Source organism: Motacilla alba, chromosome 29, assembly GCF_015832195.1.
Source record: "Motacilla alba alba isolate MOTALB_02 chromosome 29, Motacilla_alba_V1.0_pri, whole genome shotgun sequence".
Lineage (NCBI taxonomy): Eukaryota > Metazoa > Chordata > Aves > Passeriformes > Motacillidae > Motacilla > Motacilla alba.
The window spans coordinates 1,156,598-1,177,116 of record NC_052044.1 but is presented as its reverse complement, the minus strand read 5'-3'; the positions used below and the strand labels follow the sequence as shown (position 1 = coordinate 1,177,116).

Here is a 20,519-nt window from a genome sequence, read left to right as displayed (position 1 = left end):
GAAGGGACCGGGGAGGGGTCCCTGGGAGGGAAGGGACCGGGAGGGGTCCCTGGGAGGGACCGGGGAGGGGTCCCCGGGAGGGAGGGGACCGGGGAGGGGTCCCTGGGAGGGAAGTCACCGAGGAGGGAAGGGAAGGGACCGGGGAGGGGTCCCTGGGAGGGAGGGGACCGAGGAGGGAAGGGAAGGGACCGGGGAGGGGTCCCCGGGAGGGAGGGGAGCGGGGAGGGGTCCCTGGGAGAGAAGTCACCGAGGAGGGAAGGGAAGGGACCGGGGAGGGGTCCCCGGGAGGGAAGGGACCAGGGAGGCGTCGCTGGAACGGACTGGGGAGAGGTCCCCGTGACGGAAGGGACCGGGAGAGGTCACTGGGAGGGAAGGGACCGGGAGAGGTCCCCGGGAGGGAGGGGACCGGGAGGGGTCACTGGAAGTCGCTGGCGTCGATGTGCAGCGGGGGGAAGTCGGTGAACAGGGAGGGGACGGAGGGCAGGGCCGAGTCCTCGGGCTGCGGCAGGAACGGGTCGTGCTGGTCCAGGAGAGCGGCGCTGCCTGCGGTGGGGACAGTGCCACGGGGACAGCTCAGTGCCCTGGGGACAGCTCAGTGCCCAGGGGACACCTCTGTGTCCAGGGGACAGGGCAGTGCCCAGGGGACAGCTCAGTGCCCAGGGGGACAGGGCAGTGCCCAGGGGACAGAGCAGTGCCCTGGGGGACAAGGCAGTGCCCTGGGGACAGGGCAGTGCCCAGGGGACAGCTCTGTCCCCACCCCAGCCCCGACACTCACCAGGGCTCAGCTGGAAGCTCTCCTCCAAGGTTGCCACCACGTCGGGCATCAGCTCGGCCACCCCCAGTGTCCCCAGTGTCCCCGGGGTCGCCTCCAGCCCCTCCAGCGACTGCAGCAGCTCCTGCACGTCCCGGCTCCCCTGCAGCAGCTCCTGCATGTCCTGTCCCCCTGGCAGCAGCTCCAGGTCCCTCAGCTCCGCTGGCAGTGTCCCCTGCTCCTCGGGGACCCGCGGTGGCTCCACAGTCCCCACAGTGCCCACTGTCCCCTGCAGCGTCCCCAGGTCCCCATAGCCCACCTGCAGCCCCCCAGGCAGCACTTGCACGCTCCCCACAGCCCCTGGTGCCACCTGCAGTGTCCCCTGCATGTTGGGGACGCCTGATGTCACCTGTGGTGGCTCCAGGCTTTGGGGCTGTGCTTGCAGCGTCCCCAAGCCCGTGGGCTGCAGCGTCCCCGGGCTTGTGGCCACCACCTGTGGTGTCCCCAGGGTCCCAGGGGTGACCTGCAGTGTCTCTGGGCTCACGGCCACCTTCTGAAGAGTCCCTATGCTCCCAGAGGTGACCTGAAGCGTCCCTGGGCTTGTGGCCACCACCTGTAGTGTCCCCGGGCTTGTGGCCACCACCTGTGGTGTCCCCAGATTCCCAGAGGTGACCTGAAGTGTCCCTGGGCTCATGGCCACCAGCTGCGGTGTCCCCAGATTCCCAGAGGTGACCTGCGCCATCCCTGGGCTCGTGGCCACCACCTGCAGTGCCCCTGGGCTCACGGCCACCCCCTGAGGTGTCCCCAAGCTGCCAGGTGTCCCCTGCCCTCGGGGCTGCAGCTGCAGCGTCTCCAGGGTCTCGGTGGCCACCAGCAGCTCCTCCTCGGTCTGCCGCTTGTTGGGCGGCCTGGAGGGAGAGACAGCGGGGTCGGGGTCAGGGATCGGGGTTGGGGTCAGGGATCAGGGTCAGGGATTGGTGTCAGGGATTGGGGTCAGGGACTGGGGTCAGGGATCGGGGCTGAGGATCAGCGTTGAGGATCAGGGTCAGGGATTGGGGTCGGGGATCGGGGTCAGGGTCAGGGATTGGGGTCAGGGTCAGGGATTTGGGGTTGGGGATCGGTGTCGGGGTCAGAGATTGGGGTCAGGGACTGGGGTCAGGGATCAGGGATCGGTGTCGGGCTCAGGGATTGGGTTTGGGGATCGGGGTCAGGGTCAGGGACTGGGGTCGGGGTCAGGGACTGGGGTCAGGGATCGGGGTTGGGGTCAGGGACTGGGGTCGGGGTCAGGGACTGGGGTCGGGGTCAGGGACTGGGGTCAGGGGACCCCATAGGCTCCCGGAGGTGTCCCCACAGCCCCACACCTGGAGGACACGCGGATGAGGCGCCGGTTCAGGTACTTCTGGGACTCGCTCAGGTTCCCTGGGGACAAAGAGAGGGGTCAGGGGGGTGGCAGGTGCTGCCCTGGCTCAGTCCCAGGCCGTGCCAGGCCGTGCCAGGCCGTACCCTCCATCCTCTGGCTGTAGTAGGGCCCAAAAGCCTCGTCCCGGGGGGTGTTGGGGAACAGGAACTTGAGGGGGTTTTCTGGATTCTTCTCCTCCAGGCTCATGTGGTAGTCACGGATGATGTCGGGCAGGGCCAGGGACACCAGCTCCGAGGCCGTGTAGGGTTCCACGGCGTGGAAAATGGGGGACCCTGCGGGGGGGACAGCGGGGTCAGCCGGAGGGGTGACACTGTGTCCCACAGGAAGCTGTGCTGGAGATGGGAATTCAGCTTCACCATTCTCGTCCATTTTTAACGTAAAGCTGAATTCTGCTCCACCATTCTCATCCATTTTTGACCTAAATCTGGATTCAGCTTCACCATTCCCATCCATTTTTGACCTAAACCTGAATTCAGCTTCACCATTCCCGTCCATTTTTATCCTAAACCTGAATTCAGGTCCACCATTCCCATCCATTTCTAACCTAAATCTGGATTTCTCCTCTTGCTTGCCAAACTTCAGGGGATGGAGGTTTCTTTTCTGTGCCTTGGTGAGGGCACTGACCTTCTCAAAGGATCTGAACCTCCAGGTTTCAAACCAAAATTTGGTCAGGACAAAGGTTTATCAGGCATGATAAACCTCACCGTGGACTTGGAAAATCCCCTCTCTCCAGAGGCTTTCACTGCTGGCCAGCACAGCCTGGGGGTGTCCTGGGGGTGTCACCCACCTGTCTCGTGCTCCACCCAGGTGAAGGTGACACCCCCGAGGACGCTCTCGCTGAAGCGCAGCAGGAACGTCCCCGTCCGCTTGGTCTTGAGCAGCTTCTCCACCTGCTTGCGGCTCACGAAGCCCAGGATGAGTCTGGGGGAGGCACCGTCAGCTCCCGGGGACCCCCAGCCCCCTCCCCACGCCCCCCCAGCCCCCTCCCCAGCCCCCCAGCCCCGCTCCTACCCGTTCTTCCAGAGCTGCTTGAGGTGCTCCTGCAGCAGCCCCAGGATCCCGTCCAGCCAGGCCCAGAAGGAGAAACCGGTGGGTCCTTCCTGCAGGAGGGAGGGGACAGGGGGACATGGGGACATGGGGGGGGACAGGGGGACATGGGGACATGGGGGGGGACAGGGGGACATGGAGGGACATGGGGATGGGGGACATGGGGACATGGAGGGACATGGAGGGACATGGAAGGGACAGGGGACAGTGGGACATGGGGACATGGAGGGACATGGAGGGACATGGAGGGGACAGGGGGACATGGAGGGACAGGGGACAGTGGGACATGGGGACATGGAGGGACACGGGGACATGGAGGGACATGGAGAGGACAGGAGACAGTGGGACATGGGGACATGGAGGGACATGGGGACATGGAGGGACATGGAGGGACATGGAGGGACATGGAAGGGACAGGAGACAGTGGGACATGGGGACATGGAGGGACATGGGGATGGTGGGACATGGAGGGACATGGAGGGGACAGGGGACAGTGGGACATGGGGACATGGAGGGACATGGAAGGGACAGGAGACAGTGGGACATGGAGGGACATGGTGATGGGGGAACATGGAGGGACATGGAGGGACATGGGGATGGGGGACAGGGGGGAACAGGAGGGACATGGGGGGACATGGATGGGACGTGGAGGGACGGGACCATGGGGACAGAGGGGACAGGGCCATGGGGACAGAGGGGACAGGCTCTACTGACCTTTGAGAACTTGGGCCAGGCCACGGTGCTGTCCAGCGATGGCTTCGAGCCTTGAGGTGAGAGCAGGGTGAGGGGGACAGTGCAGCCATGTCCCACGGTGTCCCCCCCGTGTCCCCACGCGTCCCCACGTGTCCCTGGCCTTACCCAGGAGTTTCTTGGCCAGCATCAGGAGGTTGTCCCGGCTCAGGCCCCGCTCGGCCACGCTCTGGAACTGCCAGCTCAGCACCTCGGCCAGCCGGGGCCACGGGGCCGGCGGCGGGGACGAGAAGAACTGCTGGGCCTGGGGACACGGGGGGACACGGGGTGAGCGGGGCTGGGGACACGGGGTGAGCAGGGCTGGGGACAGTTGGGGGACAGGTGGGGACAGAGGGAGGGAACTGGAACAGGGGATGAGGACATGGGGAGGAGGACAGGGACATGGGAAGGAGATGGGGACACCAGGAGGGGAGAAAGGGACCAAGGGATGGGACAGTGACCAAGGGATGGGACAGGGATGAAGGGACGGGACAGGGACAAGGGGATGGGACAGGGATCAAGGGACAAGACAGGGACCAGGGGATGAGGACAAGTGGCAGACGATGGGGTTCAAAAGATGGGGACAGGCATCAAAGCAGGGGATGGGACAAGGACCAGGGACAAGGACTGAGGACAAGGACATTCGGCAGGGCACTGGGACCAGGGGACACAGATCTACACCAGGGCACGGACCAGGCCTAGAACTGGGGACACAGGGGACAACCAGGACACCAGGACAGAGACCGGGCAAGGAGCAGGGCTAGGGAGGGGACAGGGAGCAGCGCAGGGGACACGAGGCAGGGGTGGCACAGGACAGGGGGTCCCGCTCGCCTTGGGGTCAGAGCTGAGCATGTTGAACCAGAGGATGGAGGCCCAGGCGCTGGAGAACTGGTTGTTGTTGGAGATGATGACGAAGGGCAGCGTGGTGGCCTGGGGAGGGGACAGGGCTCAGCCTGGCTGTCCCCAGACCCCCCGGCCCCCCCAAAGCCCCCCAGCACCCCCAGCCCTCACCTCCAGCTCCAGCTCCAGCCCGCAGTAGGCGTAAGCCAGCGTGAAGGTGATGAGGTGCAGCTCCTCTGTCACAACCAGGGGACCCTGCGGGGAGGTGGCACCGCTGTCACCACCCGGCCCGGCCCCCCCAGAGCCCCCCCAGCCCCGTCCCGTGCCCACCTCGCCGCTGGCACCTTTGCCCTTGCCAGCCCTGCTGTCCTTCTGCTCCTTCAGCGTCTGTGGGGACAGCAGAGTCAGCCTGGCGGGGGGGGGGGGGGTCCTCACCGAGCCCCCCGCCCGGGGGGGGGATTTGGGGGTCTGGGGGGGTCCCTACGAGGTACTGGAAGTCGCAGACCAGCCCCTCCTGGGGACTGTCCCCGGCCAGGAGCGTCTTGCTGCTCGATGTCAGGATGTTGAACCGGCGGAACCTGCGGGGCACGGGCGGGAGCTGGGGGGGGGGTCGGGACCCCCGGGAGGGCACGTGGGGGGGTCGGGACCCCCGTGGGGGGGCTGTGGGTGGGGGCCAGGACCCCCCTGCCAGGAGGGGACACAGCCCAGCTGCGGGTGGGGGAGTCGGGAGGAGCTGGGGGTGGTTGGGACCCCCGAGGGGAGCAGCCCCGGTTCAGACCCCCCCCAGGGATCCAGGACACCCCTCAGGGGCTGGGGGGGGTCAGGACCCCCAGAGGGGCTGGGGGGGATCGAGACCCATGAGGGATGCAGCCCCGGTAGGGACCCCCCAGCCCAGGGACGGCAGGGGGGGTTCAGGACCCTCCCCAGGGGTGGCAGAGGGGGGTTGATGTCACACCCCAGGGGTGGCAGAGGGGGGTTGATGTCACACCCCAGGGGTGGCAGGGGGGGTTCAGGTCACCCCAGGGATGGCGGGGGGGGTTCAGGACCCCCCCCCAGGGGTGGCAGGGGGGTTCAGGTCACCCCTCAGGGGTTGGGTGGGGGTTCAGGACCCTCCCAGGGGTGGCAGAGGGGGGTTCAGGACCCCCCCAGGACCGGGGGTGGGGGGTTAGGACCCCCAGAGGGGCTGGGGGGGGGATCGAGACCCATGAGGGATGCAGCCCCGGTAGGGACCCCCCAGCCCAGGGACGGCAGGGGGGGGTTCAGGTCACCCCAGGGGTGGCAGGGGGGGTTCAGGACCCCCCCCAGGGGTGGCAGAGGGGGGTTGATGTCACACCCCAGGGGTGGCAGGGGGGGTTCAGGACCCTTCCCAGGGGTGGCAGAGGGGGTTGAGGTCACCCCAGGGGTGGCAGAGGGGGGTTCAGGTCACCCCAGGGGTGGCAGGGGGGGGTGATGTCACCCCAGGGATGGCAGGGGGGGTTCAGGTCACCCCAGGGATGGCGGGGGGGGTTCAGGACCCTCCCCAGGGGTGGCAGGGCGGGTTCAGGTCACCCCAGGGGTGGCAGGGGGGGTTCAGGTCACCCCAGGGATGGGAGGTGGGGGTTCAGAACCCCCCCCAGGGGTGGCAGGGGGGGTTCAGGTCACCCCCGAGGGATGGCAGGGGAGGTTCAGGACCTCCCCAGGACTGGGGGTGGGGGGTCAGGACCCCCAGAGGGGCTGGGGGGGGGAATCGAGACCCATGAAGGATGCAGCCCCGGTAGGGACCCCCCAGCCCAGGGACGGCAGGGGGGGGGGTTGATGTCACCCCCCAGGGATGGCAGGGGGGGGTTCAGGTCACACCCCAGGGGTGGCAGGGGGGGTTCAGGACCCCCAGGGGTGGCAGGAGGGTTCAGGACCCCCCCAGGACCGGGGGTGGGGGGTCAGGACCCCCAGGGTGGGGTCGCAGCCCCTCCAGCGCTGTCCCAGCTCTCACCCTTTGATGTTGGGGGGGTCCCTGCAAGAGACAAGGGGGGGTCAGGGGGGGCTCGGGGGGGTCCCGGAGCTGTCGTTGTATTAATAAAGGGATGGGATTAAGATCTTAAATAATTTACTTAAATAAATTAAAAAATTGAATTAATTGAATAATCTAATTATTTCTTATTATTATTTAATTTAAAAATTAAATAGTTCAATTGAATAACTTAAAAATGTAATATATTAAATAATATTATTATTTATAATTATTATTTAACTTCATAAAATAAATAATTCAATAAATTAAAATTTTAATATAATAAATAACAATTATTATTTAGTTGAACAAATTAAATAAATTAATAAATTAAAATGTTAATATAATAAATAATGTGATTATTATTCGATTGAACAAATTAAATACTTTAATACATTAAATTTTAATATATAAATACTATAAATATTGTTTAATTGAATAAATTAACTTAACTGCCTATACTAAGAATCGAATCATTTAAATAATTAGTTATAATCATTATTTCTAATCATTAATTATATTTATATAATTAATTATATAATCAATATATATTATTTCTATATATATAATCTATATATATAATATATTATATATATCTATATATAAATAAATATATATTTATTTAATTATATAATCATTATTATTTATAATCATCATCTCTAATTCACAATACATGAAATAAATTTAAAAATCAGTATATTAAATTATACAAATATATATATATATATATACACCTATTAAATTATTTCACACTGTTTAATTCCACAAAGGAAATAATTGAATTTAATTTCACTCAATTGAATGAACTCTTTGGAGGTATATATATATATACCTATTCAATTATTTCACACTGTTTAATTTCACAAAGGAAATAATTTAATTTAATTTCATTCAATTGAATGAACTCTTTGGAGCCCCTTGGCGCACCTGTCGATGTGGATCCTGGCCTCCATGCGGTGGTTGCGGTCGTGCAGCCGCACCAGCAGCCGCGCGCGGCTCGAGAACTTGCCGGCCGTGCGCAGCACCAGCGGCCGCTTGCCCGCGTTGGGCGTGCTGGGCTGCTGCTCCACCACGAAGGCGCTGGGGAGAACGGGGGGGTCAGCGCGGCCCCGAGAGCCCCCCGACCTCCCCCCCGCTCGGGAAAACCCTGGAATATCCCGCGGTGCAGGGAAGCCAGGAGGGCCACGCGGGTTTAGCTGCTGGTTGGCCATGGGACAACTCCAAAAGCTGCCCGGTCCCAAATCCCAGTGTCTGAGTGGTGTCCAAACAGCCAGAGATGGAAGGGAGCCATCAGGAGTCAAACTCCTGGCAAGGGACAACCCCAAAACCTGCCCAGTCCTGAATCCCAATGTTTGAGTGGTGTCCAAACAGCCAGAGATGGAAGGGACCCATCACGATGATCTCCAGCTCCGGGTTTGGCATGAGACAACCCCAAAACCTGCCCAGTCCCAAATCCCAGTGTTTGAGCGGTGTCCAAACACCCAGAGATGGAAGGGACCCATCAGGAGTCAAACTCCTGGCATGGGACAACTCCAAAACCTGCCCAGTCCCAAATCCCAGTGTTTGAGTGGTGTCCAAACACCCAGAGATGGAAGGGACCCATCAGGAGTCAAACTCCTGGCATGGGACAACTCCAAAACCTGCCCAGTCCCGAATCCCAGTGTCTGAGTGGTGTCCAAACACCCAGAGATGGAAGGGACCCATCACGATGATCTCCAGCTCTAAATTTCAACATTTGAGTGGCGTCCAAACACCCAGAGATGGAAGGGACCCATCAGGAGTCAAACTCCTGGCAAGGGACAACCCCAAAACCTGCCCAGTCCTGAATCCCAATGTTTGAGTGGTGTCCAAACACCCGGAGATGGAAGGGACCCATCACGATGATCCTGGTTTGGCATGAGACAACCCCAAAACCGGCCCTGTCCTAAATTTCAACATTTGAGTGGCGTCCAAACACCCAGAGCTGGAAGGGACCCATCAGGATCAAAGTCCAGCCCAGCACAGGACACCACAAATTTTCCCCCAAATCCAAGAGCATTGCCCAAACCCTCCCTGACCTCCTGAATTACAGAACACCCAGAGCTGCCAGAGACCCACCAGGATCGCCGATCCCACTCCAGACCCTGCAAAAATCCCACCCCGTGCCTGGGAGCGCTGTCCAAACCCTCCCGGAGCTCTGTCAGCCTCGGTCACCATTCCCTGGAGAGCCGCCCCAGCGCTCCTCCACCCTCTGGAGAAGAACCTTTCCCTGCTCTCCACCCCGAGCCCTCCCGGCCCAGCCCCGGGCCCGCACCTCTTCAGCAGGTGCGTGAGCTGCTCCTGCAGCCGCTGCTCCAGCAGGGGCGTCTCCGCCTCCAGCGGGTCCCTGGCGTAGGTCACCTTTTGTCGCAGGTCGCCCAGCGCCCGCAGCAGCTGCCGCAGCTGGAACAGCCCCTGGCCCAGCTCCGTGAACCTGCGGGGAGCTCAGGGAGCTCAGAGGGGTCCCGGCTGCAGCCCCCCGAGCCCCCCGAGCCCCCCCGAGCCCTACCAGGTCTCCAGCGGGCGCAGGTTGGTGTCGCCGGGGCCCCCCAGGCACAGGCGCTGCTGCCGCGCCCGCCAGCCCCCCAGCTCCTGCTGCAGCAGCTCCTGCAGGGTCTCGCTGCGCCCCAAGAGCTGCTGCATCTGTGCCAGCACCTCCTGGGGGGACAGGCGGCTCTCAGGGGGGTGCTCAGGGTGGGCACGACCCCCCTCAAAATCCAGCCCGGCCGCCCCCTCCTCACGCGCCGCTGCCGGTCCAGGTTCTGCAGCTTGGCCTGGAGGGACTGGAGCTCCTGGAGGTACCCGGAGTCCTGGTTCCTCTCCTCACCTGCGGCCAGAGGAGCGGGCTCAGGGTTTTGGGGGGCTCGGGGGGGCGCGGGGCAGTGCCCACCCCCCAATCTCCCCGGCGTGGGGCTCACCTGGCCGGTAGTGCACCTTGTAGCAGAAGTCGAAGGCATCCTGCAAATCCTCCAGGTGCCTGAAGGCTCGTTCGGCTTCCTGCGGGCACAGGGGGGGTCAGGAGGGGCCGAGCAGCCCCCGGGGGGCTCGGGGGGGGTCGGGGGTTACCTGCAGGGCCGTGTGGAACTCGGCCAAGCGCCGCTGGATCTGCTGCTCCCGGCCGCTCTCCGGGGCTGGGCTGGGCGTGGGGGCCGCACCCCCCTAAGGAGGGAGACAAGGGGTGGGGGGCAGCGGCCGCGGGACCCCCGGGGTGTGGGAGGGGGACACACAGCCCTGCCCTACCTGCCCCCCCGCCTGGCCCTGGCGCAGGATCCGCCGCTCCTCCTGCAGCAGGTTGGCCACCAGGTTGGCGAAAGTCTCCGGCTGCTCCTCGAATTGAGCCTGCGGGGGGCTCGGGGGGATGAGCGCGGCGCGGAGACCCCTCCCCACGGCGCTCCCCCAGCCCCGAAGCGCACCTGGAGGTCGCGGTGGGCTTTGCGCAGGTTGTGCTTCAGCATGAAATCCTCGCGGTCCGAGCCCAGGCTGCCCAGGCGCTCTCCCAGTAGCACCAGTAAGGAGTGGAACAGCATGCGGGCTTGCGAGCAGAGCGGCTCCGCCGCCTGGCGCCTGCGGCAGCGGGGGCTCAGCACCGGCTCGGCCCTGCCCGCGCCCCCCCGGTGCCGCCCCCAGCCCCGGTTCCCTCCCCGTTACCAGTTCTGGCTCTCGATCCAGGCGGCCAAGGACTGCCGCACGGCCATGGGCAGCGCCGAGCCCGCGTACAGCTGGTGCACCTGCTCCAGGTAAGTGTTGGCCAAGCTCTGCACCTCCTGCCACTGCGCCATGCTGGGGGGACAGCGGGTCAGGGGCGTCCCGGGACCCCCCTGGGGCCACGGCGGGACCGGAGGATGAGAAAGAACCGCGTGTTGGTGCCAGCTGGGCACATCTGCACCCCACGTACCTGCCTGCAGCACCGGCGGCCCGGGGTCCCTCTGCTCCCGGGGGTCCCTCTGCTCCTGCTCGGCTCTGGGTGGTCCCGGGGGTTCCTCTGCTCCTGCTTAACCCCGGCTGCTCCCGGGGGTCCCTCTTCTCTGGTTCTGGCTGCTCCCGAGGGTCCCTCTGCTCTGGTTCTGGGTGGTCCGGGGGTCCCTCAGCTCTGGTTCAGCCCCGGCAGCTCCCGGGGGTCCCCCCTCTCCCGCTGCGGTGGCCGCGGACCGGCAGCCGCGTCCTGCGGTGGGAGCAGGGGGTGAGCCCAGGGGGGGGTTCCCCACCCGGAGCGGGGGGCACAGGCACAGAACACCCACATGAGGACCCCCAGCACCCCTTATGCAGCACCCCAGGCCCCTCCTCAGAGACCCCCCTAGAGCGGACCCCCATCCAACCCCCCGGGCACCCCCGGTGGGAGGGGTGCCCCCGAACGCCCCCCGCCCAGCGGGACAGCCCCCCAAGGGACGCGTCGTGTGCCCCAGCCGGGGTCCCCTGCCTGTGCCCCCCTCCCCTGGGGCCTCCCGGGCTCCAGAACCGCCCATGTCCCCCCCGGGACCCCCGACCCACCTCCGCCGGCACCGGAGCAGGAAGGCGGGCTGGCCACGCCCCCTCCCAGCTCTGCTCGGTGATTGGCGGAGAGCGGCGCCGAGGCCACGCCCCCGCGGCAGGCGGCTTGGGGCATGTTTGTTCATTTCCCCAATTTTACGTCACATGAAGGGGCGTGGTCATGTGGGCGGGGTTGTTGTTGGGGCGTGGCCATTGGGGGCGGGGTCAGCGGGGAGCAGGGGAGGGAACGGCGGCGGCCCGGGATGGGCGGGGGGACCGGGACAGGGACAGAGGGGACCGGGACAGCCCGTGGGGACAGGGGCAGGCCCTAAGGACAGGGACAGAGCCATGGGGACAGGGGGACAGCGACAGCGACACAGCCAGGGGGATGGGGACAGCCTGGGGACAGGGACCGAGCCATGGGGACAGGGACAGAGGGGACTGGGACAGCCCATGGGGACAGGGATGACCCTATGAGCAATGGGGACAGGCCATGGGAATGGGAACAAGCCATGGGGACAAGGGCAGAGCTGTGGGGACACGGGCAGAGCCGTGGGGACAGTGACAAGCTGTGGGGACAGGGGTACAGAGTCAGGGAGACAGGGAGAAAACTGCAGGGATGGGGACAAGGGCAGAGCCATGGGGAAAGGGACACAGAGCCCTGGGGACAGGGACAGGCTGGAGGGAGAGAGGGAAAGAGCCATGGGGACAGCGACAGTGTGGCCGCTGGGATGGACTGGCTGTGGGGACAGGGCTGGGCCTATAAGGACAGCGACAGAGCCACAGAGGGACAGGGACAAGCCCAGCCCAGCTGCCACCACGTGGCTCAGGCCACCGCACGGCCAAGCTCCGGCTGCCCCAGGGCGGGGTGACCCCGCATCGATCCGTCCCCAGCCGCCCCGAGCAACGACCCGGTACCGGCTGCCACACGTGGCCCTTTATTCAGACGATGACCACGGCGCCGCTGTGGGCGGTGGGCACCGGCGAGGGCTCCCCGGCCGACGTGAAGTAGCCGATGAGCGCCCGCACGCCGGCCTTGAGCCCCGGCTGCAGCCCCAGCTGCACCCCCATGGCCACCGGGCCCCCCAGGCCCCCGGTGAGCGCGGCCAGCCCGGCGTAGCCCAGGTCCTCGGCGGCCTCCAGCGCCCGCGTGGACGCCGTGGCCTCGCAGCCCTGGTAGGCGAAGTAGACGCTGGTACCCAGGTTGTAGAAGATGCTGACTCCCGGTACCCATTCCAGCACCCGGTGGGCTTCCCGCTCCCCCGGGGGGCTGCAGGCGTCCTCATCCTCCCGCCGGCGTCGCACGGCGCCGCGGCACGGCCGGACCCCCGGGAATTCCCGGCCGCGCCGAGCCGAGCGTGCCGCGGGCTCCGTGCCGGGCGCGGGGGTCCGGAGCCCGGTGGGATCCACGCAGGCGGAGCCCCCCGGCCGTGCCAGGCTGAGGAGCAGCAGGGCCAGCGGCCGCGGGGCCGGAGCGCCCGGGAGCCGCGCCAGCCCCCGCAGCAGCGCCGCGGCCGTGGGGGTCCCCAAGTCCCGCGCCAGCTCCAGCGCCTCGGCCTCGGCCTGGGGGGCACAGCCGGCCCTGAGCAGTGCCAGGGTCATGGCGGCACGGGCCAGGCCGCGGGGCAGCGCCGGCAGCCGGGAGAAGCCGGGCAGGGTGTCGGGGTGAAGGGTCTGGCACGGTACCCGCGGTGGGACGGGCGCTGCCGGCCCCGCCAGCTCGGCCAGCAGCGCCCGGTCACCGGCAGCCGGCCCAGGGGTGACGACGGACACGGCCACAGCGCGGCTGAGGATGAGGAGCGGGAGGAAGAGCGGGAGCCGGGGCATGGTGGCGGCTCTGGAGGCAGGAGAAGGACAGAGCCCCGTCAGACCCCCGCGGCCGCGGCCCCCCGTGCCCGCCCCGTGCCCCGGCTCCTCACCCGCTCGCCGCTGTCCCCCGCCCTGTCCGGCTGCTGCGGCCAGGCCGGCCCCGTGACCCCTTTATAGCCGTGGTTATCAGGGAGTTGCGACACAGGGACAGGGACTGGGCACTCCCTGAGGCCCCCTGCAGACCCACACACACCCAAGAAGGGCAAAAGTCACTTTTATTTATTGAGGCCCTGTCCGGATTTAAAAAGTTTTAGGATAAAAAATAACCAAACGCAACAGGTGAGGAAAAAGAGGGGATTTGGGGTAAAACAGGGAGATGGTGACAGCAGGGGAAGGGTGGGGGAAGGTGGAGAAACCGGTTGCTTGTGCAGCCTTTAAAAACAGCATCAAAACCTGCAGAAGGAAATCTGCAGAAACCCCAGAAAACCTGTAGAAATCCCAGAAAAACTGCAGAAAACCTGCAGAAATCCAATAAAATCTGCAAAAAGCCCAGGGAACAGCACAAGGCCTGGGCACAGGCAGGGTATGGGAAGCCACTCAGTCCTCCTCCTCCTCATCTTCCTCTTCCAGGCAGCGGATGCGCTTCCGCCTTCCCCGGGGCTGTGGATCCTCCTCCTCCTCCTCATCTTCCTCCTCGCAGGGAGCTGCTGGGGCCGGCTCGGTGCCTGTGGATGGAGGGAGAGGGCTGAGCCCCCCAGGGATGTGGCAAAGGGGACAGGGACAGCACAACCCCGACCCAGCAGTGCCCCTGGTGACACCCAGAGCCCACTCAGCCCCCCAGGAGCGAGCGGAGGGGCTGAACCCACCTGAGCTCCCACCATCCTCATCCTCATCCTCGCTGGCGAGCTCCCGGCACCTCTTGGTGCGCGGCTGCACCGGGCTGGGGACAGGGACGGGGACAGGGACAGGCTCCTCACTGCAGGGGTTGGCACAGCTCAGGGAGAACGCAGGGGGTCAGATCCCCTCCCCAAGCAGGGAGAAGACCCCCCCAAACCCGGACCCCACAAGCCGAGAGGGGAACTCTGCTCTCACCTCTCCGAGTCTGATCCCAGCCCTGCCGGCAGCGGCTCTGCAGAGGGGCACAAGGAGAGGGGCTCAGAGCCAGCCCCACACCTGGGGGTCCCGCACCCCCAGCCCCCCCCCTCACCTGCAGCTGGCTCCTGGGGGCACCTGGGTGGCTCTGGCAGGTGCTGGGGGGACCCTGGGGGGCCACGGTGGGCGATGGAGGCGGCCGCGCGCCGGAGCTGCTGCGGGGTGAGGGCGGCCGGGATGCGCCAGAAGGATTCCTGGGCGGACAGGGGGGACATTGCAGGGCTGTGCTGGGGACAGGGATGGGGACAGGCATGGATGGGGACAGGGACGTCACCTGCTCGCTGGCGGGGGGCCGCAGCCCCAGCTGCCGCAGCAGGCTCCGGAAGCGCCGGTCCTCCATGGCATCCTCGTTCTCCTCCGTCAGCGGCACCAGCGGCACCGGGTGGGACACGCCTGGCCCGGGAGCGCCGTCAGAGGGACCCTGACCCGCATTCCCCCCCAGCCGACCCCCACGCCACTCACCGTCCTCCTCGCGGTCCCCTGCTGCCCTCCGCAGGCAGTTCTCCAGCCACCGCAGGGGCCCGGCCAGCCCTGGGGACAGCACAAGGTGACACAGGATCCAGCCCCTCGGCCAAGCCCAGCTGGGGGGTTTGGAGCCCCTCGCCCACCTTCCTGATGCAGGTGCTGTGCCAGGTCCTGCCCAGCCCCTTCCTCAGGCACCCAGTGCTCCTCCGTGAGGCCTCCCTCTGCTTCATCCTCATCCTCCTCTTCCTCCTCCTCGCTGTCCTCATCCTCTCCTGAGCTGTCTTGAGCTGGCATGGCCGGGACACCTGTGGCAGCCTGTGGGAGCCAGCAGTGTTTGGGTGTCCCCAGGATGGGGACAGGTTGTGTTTGGGTGCCCCCAGGGTGGGACAGCACCCCCAGGGCACAGCCCAGCACCCTCCAGCCCCCCATACCTGCCCAGGGCCGGGGCCATGGCTCTTCCTCCGGCGTTTCTTGTACAGCTCCTTGCGTTCAGCCACCAGCCCCAGCCCCAGCAGCTTCTCCACCACCCGAGCCCGCGAGCGCCGCGCCGTCAGCTGCTTCATGATGTTCCCCAGGACGTCTGTGGGGAGGAGAGTCAGCGTGGGGGGCTACAGGGGGATTTTTGGGCTCTGCCCCCCGTGCCCAGCTCACCGTCCGAGCCCTGGAACTCCTCGAAGAGCCGCGTCAGCTCCTCCTCCTGCTCCTGCGTCCACAGCACGATGTGGGTGCCCTTCCTGGGGGGGTGGGAAACAGCCGTGGGTCCTTGCCCTGTCCCCGGGGGTCCCTGCCCTGTCCCCGGGGGTCCCTGACCCACCTCTCCCGCGGGAAGTCCTTGGCACTGCTGGCCAGCCCCATCCTCACCAGCTGCTTCACCACCTGCTTCCGTGTCCGCCCGGGCGTCGGGAGACGGGCCAGGATGGCAGCGATGATGTCCCCGCCTGTGGGACAGGGAGGATGCAGGGACAGAGCCCCTGCCACCCCCCCAGGAGTCCCACTGAGACCCCCGAGACCCCCAGTACCTTCCACCTCCTTGTACTTCCAGTACAGCTCCCGCAGCTCCTGCTCCTCCTGGGGGGTCCAGGGGGGCACCCGGCTCCGGGTGGTCCTGGGGAGGGGCAGAAGGGAGGTGAGGGGAGGGGAGGAGGGAGTGGCAGCCCCCTCCCCGGCCCCACTCACCCCTCTCCCTCCTGCAGGGAGCTGTAGCCCTTGGTCATCTCACAGACGATGGCAGGGCTCTTCCAGAAGAGCAGCTCCACAAAGGCCTTTTTGTTGGTGGCCGCCAGCGCAAAGAACTTGCCCAGAATGAACTTGGCCAAGGTCACCAGCTCCTGGGGACAGCAGGAGGGGGAGAGGCTGCAGGGACAGAGCAGGGCTGGGGGCTGCTGGGGACTGAGCAGGGCTGGGGGCTGCTGGGGACTGAGTGGGGCTGGGGGCTGCAGGGACAGAGCAAGGCTGGGAGATTCTGGGGACTGAGTGGGGCTGGGGGCTGCAGGGACAGAGCAAGGCTGGGAGATTCTGGGGACTGAGCGGGGCTGGGGGCTGCAGGGACAGAGCAAGGCTGGGAGATTCTGGGGACTGAGTGGGGCTGGGGGCTGCAGGGACAGAGGAGGGCTGGAAGATTCCAGGGACTGAGTGGGGCTGGGGGCTGCAGGGACAGAGCAAGGCTGGGAGATTCTGGGGACTGAGGGGGGCTGGGGGCTGCAGGAACAGACCCCTCCCAGGGAGGGACTCAGAGCCCTGTCTGACCTGGTGAGCAGCAGCCGCGGGGTCGCTGAGCAGGCGGTGGAAGAGGGCGAAGAGGGAGAGCTGGAAGAGCAGGGGCTCCATGCGCAGGTCGCGGGCCAGGCGGTGCAGCAGGCGCGCGGCGCAGTGGTTGGTGCGCGCGCTGTTCCGCGCGTAGCCCCGCAGCAGCAGCACCAGTGCCCGCACCACGGGGGCACAGGCGAACCTGCCCGGCAGCCCCGTCAGTGCGGCCGCCCCGCAGAGGGACCCCCCGGCCCTCCCCGAACCCTCCTCACCGCTTCAGGTAGTCGAGGAAATTGAATTCCTTCTCTGACACCTGCACGGTCTGCTCCTCCTCTTCCTCGTCCTCTTCTTCCTCTTCCTCCGGCTCCTCGGGCTCGGCGGGTGCGTGTCCTGTGGGGGGACGTGCTGAGGGTCTGCAGTGCCCCGGCACAAAGTTTTCCCACTTCCCAGGGTCACAGGTGGGGACTCACTGGGCAGGGGAGTGACGAGGATCTCCCGCAGCAGCCGGGTCTCCTCGGGCGGCCCCACGTCCGTGGATCCAAACACATCCCCTTCGGGCCAGACCTCCCTGGGGACGGTGGGGACAGGCTGGCACTGTGTCCCCACGGCCCGGGCACGAGATGGGCACCGCGGTGCAGGTACCTGGCTGAGCGCAGCAGCTGCAGGGCCTGGGGCACGCGGGAATCCCGCAGGCACTCCTGGATCCGCAGCAGAGCCTCGGCACGCTGCTCCTCCACCGGCGTCTCCGAGGTGGCATCGAAGGGCACCACGTCCTCGGGGAGGGGCACCTCGCCCTGGGGCAGGACAGGGTTACGTTGTGCCCCACCAGCACCCCCAGAACACCCCGTGGGGCTGGACCCTTCCCTGGTACCTCCAGGCAGGCCTGGACCTGCGGGGCCAATCCTTCCCAGAGGTGCTCCAGCTCCGCGGCGCTGGGCTGGGCGGCGACCGCTGGCGCTTGAGGCTTCTTCTTCTTCCTCCGCACCCGTTTGCTCTGGGGGGGCAAGGATGGGGTCAGGAGGGGCTGCCTGACCCCCAGGGACCCCCAAGGCAGGGCAGCCACATCCCACCTGCACCACGAGGTTGGCACGGCCGCGGCAGAAGCGCTCCAGCATGCGCAGGAAGAGGTGGGCCGTCTCCACCAGGTCCCGCAGGAAGCTGCGCGGCTGCTTGGTCTCGTCGAACTTGCGGAAGAGCGTGAGGAAGAGCTCCCGGTATTCCATCAGGTAGAAGATGTTGCCTAGGGAGGAGGGTGGCGGTGGGAAGGGTGTGGGGTCAGGGACACCCCAGGGATGGGCAGAGGGACAGAGGAACTCACTCTTGATGACCTGGCTGCTGTCCCGCACCGCCTGCTCCGGGGAGCGATCCATCTCCTGCACCGTCCGCAGCAGCTCCTGGTACGCCTTCAGGGCCAAGTGCATCCTGGGGGGGGGGTCACAGATGCTCAGGGGGGTTCCCAGGTAGTTGGGGGGGGTTCCAGGCAACATAGAGAGTCCCGGGTGCCCAAGGGTTCCTGGATTCCCAGGGTGTTCCAGGCACCAGGGAGGTCACAAGTGTCCAGGGAGTCCCAGGCACCAGGGGAACCCAAGCAGTTGAGGGTCCCAGACACCAAGGTGTGTCCCAGATGCCCAAGGAGTCCCAGGCATTGGGGGTATCCCAGGTTTCCAGAAGGTCCCAGACACCATGAGCAGTCTCAAAGAGAACCCCAGGTCCTGGGATCCACCGCCAAAGGGTGTCTCAGCTGCCCTGGGGGGGGTCCAAGGTGCTCACCTGCGGGCCCAGGTTGTTGCCTCCTTCTTGTCCATCAGTGCCATCTCGTAATAGGTGGTGAGGTTCTGCTCGATGAAGTGGAAGGCTCGGACCCCCACGGTCTCGGACACCAGCTCGGGCCGGAAGCCGTGGAGCCGGTTGAAGGCCATGAAGAAGGCGGTGGCCCACAGGTAATAGGTCTCATCGTGCTGCTGAGCCTTCTCCCGCACCAGCTGGTCCTGGGGGCGACCAGGGGGTCTCAGCGGGGGTTCCACAGGATGGAGAGGGGGTCCCAGCCCTGCCGCCCCTCACCTTGACCAGCAGCATCAGGCGGTTGTAGCAGCCCTCCAGGAAGTCCAGGCAGAAGTGGCGCAGGAAGAGCCGCACGTTGCGGGCGGAGCGGCGGGAGGGCTCGGCCTCGGGGGCGGCCTGTCGGCGCCGGGGCAGCCGCCGGGGCTCCTTGCCCAGGTCGTGGGTGTAGCTCTTCAGCTGCAGGGGATGGAGTGGCTGCATTTATCCCGTGGTGCCTCCTACCACGTCCCTGTCTCTGTGCCATGCACTATGTCCCTGCCCTGGAGCCCCACAGCACCCCTGCTTCTGTGCTCCACATCCCATCTTCCAAGCCTGTGTCCCACCTATGTCCCTGTCCCTGTGCCCCCCACCCACATTCCCATCTCAATGGGACTGCTGCCTCATGTCCATCCCAGAGCCCCCCACCATGCACCTGGCCCCATGCCCCACACCGTGTCCCTGTCCCAACAGCCTTGTCCCTGTGCCCACTGCCACCTCCTTGGTTGTGTGCCCCCCACCATGTCCCCATACCTGTGCCCCCTACCCACATCCACATCCCAGTGCCACCTGCCACATCCTTCACCCCATCTTTGGCCTCATGTCCCACCCACGTTCCTGTTTCCCTACCCCTTACCCTGTCCCCAGCCCCGTGCCCCCACCATGTCCCCATACCTGTGCCCCTCACCACATTCCTGCACCTCCCACCACCAACGCTGTTGGAGGAACAACGTCCTTGTCCCTCCACCCTGTGCCACGTCCCCAGCACCACGTCCCACACGCATCCCTGTCCCCGTGCCCCCTGCCACGTCCCCAGCACCACATTCCACACACATCCCTGTCCCCGTGCCCCCTGCCATGTCCCCAGCCCCGTGCCCTTGCCCCACACTCACATTGTGCAGCCCCTTGTGGAACACCACGTCCCGGTCCCCAATGGACTTGACGCCCTGCAGGACGTAGGAGCCACCAAAGCGGGAATGCCTGGGCAGGGGACAGGGGCTGAGCGATGCTGTCCCCACCTCGGGGGTCCCATCCTGGCCACAGGGGTGCCCCCTCCTCACCTGGACGTGCGCTGCAGCGCCCGGGTTCTCTTCTCTGCCAGCTCTCTCTGCCGCAAGGTCTCCAGCTCCCGCGTGTCCTCCCCGTGCTCGGCCCCTGCTGTCCCCTGTCCCAGCGCCGCCAGCTCCTCTGGGCTCTGCCAGCAGCTCTGTCAGCACCGTGGGGGCTCTGCCACCCTGCCCTGCCCTCCCGGCCCAGCTCACCTGGTCACGGAACATGAGGGAGATGATCTCCAGGACGTGCAGAGCCCACTGCTGCTCCACCTGGGCGCTGGCCAGGAATTTCAGCAGGTCGTCCATGCCGCTGATGTGCAGCGCCCACAGCACCCGGTCGTGCACGCTGGCGTCACCGTCCACGCCCTGCTGGGGATGGTGGCGGGGTGTCAAGGTCACCATGGAGCCGCTGAGGCCCCAGATCTGTCAGGGAGCCAGGGAAGGGCCGTGTCCTGGTACCTGTTCTTCTGTGGGGTCCGGGGGCACGTGCAGCACGTTGCGCACCAGCAGCAGGATCCTCTCGATCAGCAGCGTGTCCTCCTCCTGCCGCTGCTCCCAGTCCTGGGGGGACACGGCTGTCAGGGACCCCCACAGCCCCCTGGGGGTCCCTGGCAGGGAGGGACCCCACAGTCCTGCAGGATAGACCCCACAGCCCCTGAGAGACTCCCAAAAGGGACAGACCCCACAGCCCCTGAGGAACCCCAGCAGGGACAGACCCCACAGCCCCTGAGGAACCTGAGGAACCCCAGCAGGGACAGACCCCACAGTCCTTGAGGGACCCCAGCAGGGACAGACCCCACAGCCCCTGAGGAACCCCAGCAGGGACAGACCCCACAGTCCTTGAGGGACCCCAGCAGGGACAGACCCCACAGCCCCTGAGGAACCCCAGCAGGGACAGACCCCACAGTCCTTGAGGGACCCCAGCAGGGACAGACCCCATAACCCCTGAGGACCCCCAGGAGAGACAGACCCTGCAGCCCCTAAGAGATCCCGGCAAGG

At 65.5% G+C, this 20,519-nt stretch overlaps 3 protein-coding genes across 4 annotated transcripts in view; all 3 read right to left on the bottom strand.

The window, feature by feature from the left end:
- Positions 1-356: 356 nt before the first annotated feature.
- On the bottom strand, positions 357-11,419 carry STAT2 (signal transducer and activator of transcription 2). Of its 2 annotated transcripts, none has more exons than XM_038164402.1 (24): positions 11,281-11,419; positions 10,688-10,954; positions 10,441-10,572; positions 10,206-10,356; positions 10,033-10,131; positions 9,859-9,951; positions 9,711-9,789; positions 9,534-9,619; positions 9,302-9,450; positions 9,068-9,226; positions 7,702-7,854; positions 6,757-6,777; positions 5,272-5,365; positions 5,118-5,174; positions 4,959-5,042; positions 4,779-4,877; positions 4,077-4,212; positions 3,933-3,982; positions 3,183-3,271; positions 2,959-3,092; positions 2,255-2,443; positions 2,113-2,170; positions 776-1,659; positions 357-543 (listed from the first exon to the last, which is right to left on the bottom strand). In XM_038164402.1, exons 3-24 carry the CDS (start codon positions 10,569-10,571, stop codon positions 416-418), a joined length of 3,123 nt encoding a protein of 1,040 aa, XP_038020330.1. In that variant the 5' UTR covers position 10,572; positions 10,688-10,954; positions 11,281-11,419; the 3' UTR covers positions 357-415. The 2 variants fall into 2 exon arrangements, with proteins under 2 accessions (XP_038020330.1, XP_038020331.1); XM_038164403.1 differs by having other exon boundaries at positions 10,441-10,520.
- Positions 11,420-12,176: 757 nt separating this feature from the next.
- On the bottom strand, positions 12,177-13,335 carry APOF (apolipoprotein F). Its single transcript, XM_038164413.1, has 2 exons — positions 13,179-13,335; positions 12,177-13,096 (listed from the first exon to the last, which is right to left on the bottom strand). The coding sequence occupies exon 2, from the start codon at positions 13,084-13,086 to the stop codon at positions 12,202-12,204; it is 885 nt and encodes a 294-aa protein (XP_038020341.1). The 5' UTR covers positions 13,087-13,096; positions 13,179-13,335; the 3' UTR covers positions 12,177-12,201.
- Positions 13,327-20,519, bottom strand: part of LOC119712665 — a 19,704-nt gene continuing 12,511 nt past the window's right edge. Inside the window, exons 21-46 of the mRNA XM_038164179.1 lie at positions 20,491-20,500; positions 19,980-20,128; positions 19,731-19,889; positions 19,530-19,663; positions 19,362-19,449; positions 18,493-18,669; positions 18,202-18,419; positions 17,750-17,853; positions 17,502-17,671; positions 17,303-17,425; positions 17,074-17,225; positions 16,902-16,999; positions 16,704-16,821; positions 16,432-16,633; positions 15,862-16,013; positions 15,705-15,790; positions 15,500-15,623; positions 15,337-15,419; positions 15,117-15,265; positions 14,829-15,000; positions 14,683-14,751; positions 14,495-14,613; positions 14,276-14,414; positions 14,161-14,197; positions 13,935-14,044; positions 13,327-13,793 (exon numbers count right to left, since the gene is read on the bottom strand). Of these exons, the coding sequence (XP_038020107.1) occupies positions 13,666-13,793; positions 13,935-14,044; positions 14,161-14,197; positions 14,276-14,414; positions 14,495-14,613; positions 14,683-14,751; positions 14,829-15,000; positions 15,117-15,265; positions 15,337-15,419; positions 15,500-15,623; positions 15,705-15,790; positions 15,862-16,013; positions 16,432-16,633; positions 16,704-16,821; positions 16,902-16,999; positions 17,074-17,225; positions 17,303-17,425; positions 17,502-17,671; positions 17,750-17,853; positions 18,202-18,419; positions 18,493-18,669; positions 19,362-19,449; positions 19,530-19,663; positions 19,731-19,889; positions 19,980-20,128; positions 20,491-20,500 (3,270 nt within the window). The 3' untranslated portion in view covers positions 13,327-13,665. The remainder of the gene's footprint in view (positions 13,794-13,934; positions 14,045-14,160; positions 14,198-14,275; positions 14,415-14,494; positions 14,614-14,682; positions 14,752-14,828; positions 15,001-15,116; positions 15,266-15,336; positions 15,420-15,499; positions 15,624-15,704; positions 15,791-15,861; positions 16,014-16,431; positions 16,634-16,703; positions 16,822-16,901; positions 17,000-17,073; positions 17,226-17,302; positions 17,426-17,501; positions 17,672-17,749; positions 17,854-18,201; positions 18,420-18,492; positions 18,670-19,361; positions 19,450-19,529; positions 19,664-19,730; positions 19,890-19,979; positions 20,129-20,490; positions 20,501-20,519) is intronic.

Bases quoted from the DNA above. Each gene is read 5' to 3' on its own strand.
- APOF (XM_038164413.1), bottom strand. From the start codon at position 13,086: ATGCCCCGGCTCCCGCTCTTCCTCCCGCTCCTCATCCTCAGCCGCGCT.
- STAT2 (XM_038164402.1), bottom strand. From the start codon at position 10,571: ATGGCGCAGTGGCAGGAGGTGCAGAGCTTGGCCAACACTTACCTGGAG. The intron at 9,451-9,533 runs GTGAGGAGGGGG...CTGTCCCCCCAG, and splicing joins ACCTGGACCGGCAGCGGCGC to GAGGTGCTGGCACAGATGCA. The intron at 7,855-9,067 runs GTGCGGGCCCGG...CGTTCTCCCCAG, and splicing joins CTCACGCACCTGCTGAAGAG to CGCCTTCGTGGTGGAGCAGC.